Consider the following 7,571-nt stretch of genomic DNA (forward strand, 5'->3'; position numbering starts at 1 on the left):
TAAATCAGCGGGCCTTTATTTCAGAAAAAGGATACAAGAAAAAAAAAATCACAACAGATATTATCTTAGTAGTACAAGAAAGCAATACAAAGGCATGCAAAAGTTTGGGCACCCCAAGAGATTTCAGCTCTCAAAACTTTTACCATGGTCTCAGACCTTAATAATCCTCTTAGGGCTATGGCTTGCTCAAAGTCCTTAAAGGCCAGACGACGCCAATCAACTTCCTCACCACAAAATTCGGGGTCCGATGTTAGCAAACGAATATCCAAACAAGTCTGATGCATTCTAGAACCAAGACACGCAGAGTGCCACTTCAAGCCATTATCCCTTTGTCTTGAAGCGGAATCAAAAGTAAATGAAATTAAAAAGCAATCTTGCTTTAAATATTAAACATATGTTGTCTAACTTCATGCCTTTTAGAAGTCATGTCATCTCTTTCTTGCTTAGCTTCACAGTGCCCAAATTTTTGCATGCTGCTATACGTTAAAGTAACAACATTCCCAGTATTTGTACATGCGTGTTGCGATGTGTTATGCTACTTCGACACTTCAAGCTTTATTCCTCATATCACAATCAGTAGCCTCTCCCAAACTGCTGCTCTGTGCTGGGGGAGCAGGACAGGCCCAATGACATCACTGGCTGCCGCCACCCTCCTCCGGAACCGGTCTCGGTCTCTGGCCATCTGCAGCCAGCAGGATCCGTCACGGGAAACACGGCTGGCAAACGCCCAGGCCACAAGAGGGCGCACTTCTACCTTCTCGCTGAATGTCACCTGCAATAACAAAGGGGAGGTGTTAAACGAAACCTGGGGTGTTACACAAAGAGCGCAACACATAACCAGCCACATACATCAGCTGTTCACCGCATTTGTATTAACACATTACTGAAGATGTTGTCAAACCCCAAAAAGAATGTCTCCCTGTGGGACTGGAACACAGAGGCACTTGGGTCTCCGGTGGCATCATCCAAATTACATCCATTAATATGGCAGACAAGAAAGGCAAGCTCCGACTTTCCTCCTCATACGTCAGCTTTGTAGCCAAACCCAGTGAATCAATCACCGACCTCCATTACTGTTCGCTATATTATTGCTACACTATTGCAAGTACTCCCAGTGTTGGGTGATGCAAGCAAACTGCAAAGACCGGGAGGGGGGAAAAAAAAAAAAACCATACCATTCAAACTTGGAGAAGCAGCAATTCCCATAACACCATGCCCCACAATACCTTTTTGTGACCCGGAGTGGGCATCTCCTCCTGCAGAGGGCGTCGCTGTTCCTCTTCATCACAGAGAACTTCCACCTGCGTTCCTCTGGCCTTTGGAGTGCAGCTCTCTGGTGGGCAAGTGGCCTGAGACTGAGACTTCACCACAGAGGAGAAACTGAGCAGATTGTATGGGTCATCAGTGCGGAAGAAGGATTCCCAGAGCTGAGCATTCTCAGAGTTATCATAGTCGTCGTCGTCGTCGTCATCAGACCAGCTTGAATCACTGTCCCAGCCTGGCCCCTCCGAGGACACACTGGATTTCCCAGGAACAGCTTCATGGGCCTCATCAAAAGAGACTTCACATGAGTCCCATTCCAGCCACTCCGACAGGTCAACATCCTGCTCACTTCCGTCATATCCCCTAGGGAAGGCAGCCTCCAGGGTCTCATCTAAGGAACTCACACGCCCATCTTCCCTCAGAGTCTTCTCATCCAGAGCATACACCATACTGCCCCCCTGTCCAGCCAGGTGAGGGGTCCACATCCAGCCATGGACAGTGGACCCCTGCTCTCGCACCGAACACTCCTCCATGTGATCCTCAAGCATTCCAAATCCTAGAGCAGCCGCATCTACGGAAGGATCCGTAACAACGTCCATAACGATCGGCAGTGGGCACACCTCAGGCCGCAGAGCCTTCACGGCTGCTATACAGCGACTCATGATTTTGGACAGCGCCGCCCTTAGGTGGCGGAATGCCTTGTGAAACACCTGGAACATTCTCATCCGCGTCGGCCAGTCTGCTTCCAGGCCTTTTTTCGGACGGGGCATCCTTGGTAGGACGATGGTAGACAATAGTGTAGGCCACTCACTCATACTGACCCCCCGCATGTCACGTGACACGGAGAACATATGGGGCGATGGATACTGGGAGTGAAAGGGGGCCATATCCACACACATTCTGGGGAAGAAAAAGCCAAGGTAACTAATAAACCAAACCAAAAACGTCTGAAACAGGATAAATAGTACTCCATCACTAGACAAAGGCTGCAGTAATTAAATCTTAACCAAAATGAGCATAAGAACATTTGGTACAAAAAAAGGTTCACATATATAGGAACGGATGTGGTTAAAAACCGTCGCAAATCGAACATCTCGCAGTATTACGACCTTCCGTAGTACTACGTCGCCCATAATGTGTATTATACACAACTGGCAAACGAAAAACTAATATTAATATACTAACATTGCCGTAGTCTCTAAATAGCACCGCAGACATTTAAAGAAAAAACACCCTCCTTTAACAGACAGCGTTTTTGTTTACTAGCTTATGTCGGACTATCCTATAATACTCACATATCTATTAGACAATAAATCGTAAATAAAATTATCTAATTAAATTACCATGTTAAAATAAAACTCACCTTTCTGATTCCGTATCTCAGCCAGTCGCCTGAAAATCACTCCAACGAAGATTAGGTGACCTTCGGTTGAAAATACCTTCCTTCTCAACAACAAACAGCAACCTTGTCAGAGGAAAAACGTCTGCACTTGGTTTTCTAAAAGAATAACCCATTTTCTTGGCGGAAAACAGCGAAATAAACGCAAGTCACGAAACAACCAAATACAATTCTCTTCTTCTTTATCGGATGATCTGCACACGGCACGCTGCTTTCCTTTATATAACCGGAAGGGGGAAGGGGGGGGGGCGAGGATTTCGGCCAATCATACAGCGAGGCGTATGACATCGCATCGAAAGTATGTGCATTACGTGACTGGGACAGCTGAGTGATTCTGGGGGACTCTGAGACGGAATTTCCTCTGTGTTTTGGTTGCGAAACGTAGGCGCGATAGCAAGAGTCACTACAAGGTCTGACTGCGGTATATAAAAAGGTATTTGAAATCTGCATACAAAATGTTTTTACATCACTGAATAAAAAAGCTATTAAACGTTTTAAATCTGCAGAGAATTTAAGATTTTTATATAAGCCTCCATTTAGATACATAACATTTGCCCTCTCCCTTTCTTTCCTTCATTTTTTATTTATTTTAACTCTCCATTCTTCTTCTTTCCACTAATATAAAAGTATATGAGTCTGCTGAATTATTTCATTATGCTAAAAACGTCCAATGCACATTATGCATTGTGCACTATCTGTTGTTTGTGCTTATGCGCCAAACGGCAGTTCAGAATACCCACCCCTTTTGGAGTCCTTGGAAGGGGGGTTGGATAGCACTCCTCCCGGGGACTCTCTTGTTCTGCTGGGGGACTTCAATGCTCACACGGGCAATGACAGAGAGACCTGGAGGGGTGTGATTGTGAGGAACGCCCCCCCCCCCCCCCGATCTGAACCCGAGTGGTGTTTTGTTGTTGGATTTCTGTGCTTGTCACGGATTGTCCATAATGAACACCATGTTCAAGCATAAGGGTGTCCATATGTGCATTTGGCACCAGGACACCCTAGGCCGCAGTTCGATGATCGACTTTGTGGTCGTGCCATCGGACTTGCGGCCGCATGTATTGGACACTCAGGTGAGGAGAGGGGCGGAGCTGTCAACCAATCACCACCTGGTGGTGGGTTGGCTCCGCTGGTGGGGGAGGAAGCCGGTCAGACCTGGCAGACCCAAGTGTATAGTGCGGGTCTGCTGGGAACGTCTGGCGGAATCCCCTGTCAGAGGGAGTTTCAACTCCTACCTCCGGCAGAACTTCTCCCATGTCCCAGGGGAGGCCGATTGGGCCATGTTCCGCGCCTCCATTGTGGAGGCGGCTGACCGGAGCTGTGGCCGTAAGGTGGTCGGTGCTTGTCGCGGCGGCAATCACTGAACCCGCTGGTGGAAATGAGTTTCCTTTGCAGGGTGGCTGGACTCGCCCTTAGAGATAGGGTGAGGAGCTCGGTCATTCAGGAGAGACTCAGAGTAGAGCCGCTGCTCCTCCGCATTGAGGACTGGAAGTACTGCTGCTGTGCCCCAACTTGGACTTGAACTTGAACTTGGACTTGAACTTGAACAAGCACAACCAGGGGCAAATAAACAAGAAAAAAAACATTAGTCCTTGGATGAATTAAAAGTTACACAAAATGAATTACCAATTATTAAGTCTTTATTGTTTGAAGGTTTTGAAAAAAATACTTGCCTTAAAAAGGTTTTTTTTACAATAATGTTAACATTCCATGTATTTATTAAAAGATTGCAAAAATAGTAATGGATGTGGACGAAAAATGTCCTGCACCTTTGTATTCTTCCAGAAAAAGAGGAACTCTTGCATTGGTCATTTTAGATTATTACAACCTTGCAGATTTGCATGGTTTCCAGTGTTGTTATATGTAGCCTAGTCAGTAAGGTGCCGTAATCTTGGATGGTTTAATCCATTTTGACTAGTCTAATTCTCCAATGGCTTTTTAAGAACTGAAATAGCCAGATACCCACATTCATAATTGGACAATTCCGGATGAATTCTTTGATCTTGGATGTTTTATTTCACATACAAAGAATACCCCCTCCCCTCCCCAGCGGGTATTTCCAGAAAGCAGGTTTAGCGTGGAATCCCTAGTTAAAAGCAGCGACCTTGCTTTGAATATGAGTAATGGCATTGTGGCACGGTGTCACAGCAACGGCCTTCCTTCTTGGGGTGGCGTGTGTTCCGGCAGGTTACGAAGCTGTGTGTGTGATCGGAAGCTGACCGGTGCAAATCCTGTGGTCAGCAGAGTGAAATCACTCTTAGGCCTTCGGCCGAGGCCTTTAACCCCCAGCCGCTCCAGGAAGCGGCTGATCCTACTTCCTCAAAAATATGTTGCATTGGATAAATGCATCATCTGAATAACTACAAATATACAGTATATGGAATGAAAACTCATTCCCGAATCAATGATGTGAACCAATGTCATAAGGCAGAGTTCGGTATTGGGGATGTTACACCTTAATAATTTAAATACAAATGTCTTTATTGGGGGATGATTTAGTCCAAATTAAATGGGGGGGGGGGACATGTCCCCACCATTTCCTACGCCCCTGTGAACCATGCATGTGTTTCTTACACAGGGTGTTCCACTCGTGGAGTCACTGAGAATTCCGGTGTCACATTGGTGACGCAGTGCAGGCTACCCTGCGGTGACCTGTCACTGTCTGTAGTCTCCCCACCTCTCTGTCACCAAAGTGCAGGCCTGCTGGTGAAATATGGTGGCTTCTGGCAGTCTGGTGCAGTGGTATGGCGTTTAGCTTGATGTTTATCTCTTCTTCAGAGATCAAAGCTGCATGGGCCATCTGCTCTGTGTGAGGATGGCCCACACCGGGGTGTCATGCAGGACGCCTCTAACTGCCCAAACGCAGTGAGAGCGTCATCACGCCATCTTCCCTCTGGTAGGTCACGTGCCTGGCACTTGTGTGTAAAACCGCAGTATTCTATTTTTCTGTTATATACATGGACAGAAAGGTATTATTCAATGGGCAAGCTAATGTTGAGAGAGTCCATTCATTAACAGGCAAATTTACGGTATATGGATTTGAGTATAAACCTTATATAAACAGGTAGACCTGCATTTGAAAATGCAGCCACATAATTGAATGTTATACTGAAGGGAAATCAACCTTCAGACCTTATTTATAAATTCAACTCTTATATTTGCTACCCTATGTACATGCTGCTTATAACAAAATTGCAGTGTTAACCCTCAGGACTGAAAACACATTCATTTGCACTTGCGGAAACGTATACTGATATGAAGGGGAGAGGTAACAATACTCCCCACTGATGCAACCGCTTAGCAATAATGAACATGACGTCACAGTTATCGATCTTTGTATTACCTTTTGTATATTTTATTCGTCAGAAAAATAGCTTTGTTCGAGCTTCTATATCATAAATTTTTAATGATTCTACCATTAACAGCAAACCTAAACATCAAATGTATTTAACATTTACATAAACCGTACATACACCAGAACATAAATACATCTTTTAAAAAATAAAACCATTACATTACACAACAAATTTGGTTGATGTTAAATAAGCACTGGAGATGCAAATTGATGTTTTCCAAGGAACGCTCGTCGTCCTGTCAGAAAACTCCCTGAGCTTATTTTGCTGGTCGGAACGGAGCGGATAATTGTAAATCTGTTTTATTCTAAGACAGATTCCCTAGCAAGCTGGGATCTATAAGAGCGGGTCCGCTGTGGTGATGGGAGTGCCGTCCTCGCTGCATTTCGCACCGGCATTCCTCCACCATGGTGACCACCTTGGTGATGTGCGTGTCGCCGGCGCATTTCAGCTGGACAGCCCTGCGAGTGGACTTAACGTGGGAGCAGTAGGAGCAGAAGGTCTGGGGCCCGTCGTCGCTGTTCGGAACATGCACGGAGTTGCACCGTCCGAAGCACAGGTTGTTCCTCAACACCACCGTCTCGCAGTTTTCGTGAGCGACGCTCTGCGCAATACAAATAAATCAGGGGTCGGTAGAAATATCCAAGCTAAGCACGCAAGTGTCTATAGAGATAGAGGTGCAATCAGTACAACGCAGAATTTTAATGAACATAGGTTGGTATGTACGTTATTAATTACCTGGAAAAATGGGACGGCGCGGCACTTCTCTTGATGTACTTCGTTATTCCTGATAGGAATGATGGATTGGAAGTCAGATCTTCTCCTGAACATGAAGTGGTTCCAGAACTTCTTCGCGTTTTTAAGAGGGGTGTCAGTAGGGCTCATCAAATCCACTGAAGATGTTGGTTTCTGGATGCCAGAATCTGTGGCTTGATAACCCGTCCCTGAAAACCTTGGCAAGGACGCGTGCTGGATGCCTCGCACTGCCTGGCCTCCGTTGCCTCGGGTGCGGTTGACTATCTCCTCTATCGCTTTCTTGAGATGTTCCGCGCTCGCGCTGCTCTCCATTTCGCTGGGCAGCATCACATTATACGACTCAGGTATTCTCCGCAACTCTCCCAGTTTTCTTCCAAGATAGTGACTTTGGTGGCTCCAACCCTGTACTTCGACCTGTAAAATGGTTATCAGCAAGACGGGCATAGACAAAGCAGACATTGCTACTGCTTTTAGGGAAAACACTGACCAGTGCGCGAGAGGGACGGTGTTTGGTGGACTGGGAGAACTTCAACCCTTAAGAAGGGTGCCTGGGTTCCGTATCTCCGCTAAAGACAGTGGGGTGTCCCGCCCAACAAAACTCAAGAAACACCTTTAAGATTTTAATTATGATAAAGCACGTGCTTAAATTGGTCCCTTTGTCACGTCAATAGCACTTCAAAGGATTTTCTTTGATGCTGGTTTCTCTGTTGAGGTAAGACAACGTTTATTGGGGTGTCTGTTTATGTGTGCTCCTGTCCCAATCAACAAAAAAAGCTAATAAAATGGTTTGGACGGTGGAA

At 45.9% G+C, this 7,571-nt stretch overlaps 1 protein-coding gene and 1 long non-coding RNA gene across 2 annotated transcripts; one reads left to right on the plus strand and one right to left on the minus strand.

Annotated features, from left to right (window-relative positions):
* On the minus strand, positions 1–2,855 carry LOC111853052 (uncharacterized). The gene is made up of 3 exons (XM_023829518.2): positions 2,627–2,855; positions 1,227–2,163; positions 1–772 (listed from the first exon to the last, which is right to left on the minus strand). The coding sequence occupies exons 2-3, from the start codon at positions 2,160–2,162 to the stop codon at positions 563–565; spliced, it is 1,146 nt and encodes a 381-aa protein (XP_023685286.2). The 5' UTR covers position 2,163; positions 2,627–2,855; the 3' UTR covers positions 1–562.
* A 125-nt stretch (positions 2,856–2,980) lies between these two features.
* On the plus strand, positions 2,981–7,571 carry LOC140583024 (uncharacterized). The gene is made up of 4 exons (XR_011985810.1): positions 2,981–3,095; positions 5,441–5,558; positions 6,332–6,574; positions 6,810–7,571. It is a non-coding gene; the product is annotated as an uncharacterized lncRNA (long non-coding RNA).

The sequence above is a fragment of the Paramormyrops kingsleyae genome, chromosome 25 (assembly GCF_048594095.1).
Source record: "Paramormyrops kingsleyae isolate MSU_618 chromosome 25, PKINGS_0.4, whole genome shotgun sequence".
In the NCBI taxonomy this organism is placed as follows: domain Eukaryota; kingdom Metazoa; phylum Chordata; class Actinopteri; order Osteoglossiformes; family Mormyridae; genus Paramormyrops; species Paramormyrops kingsleyae.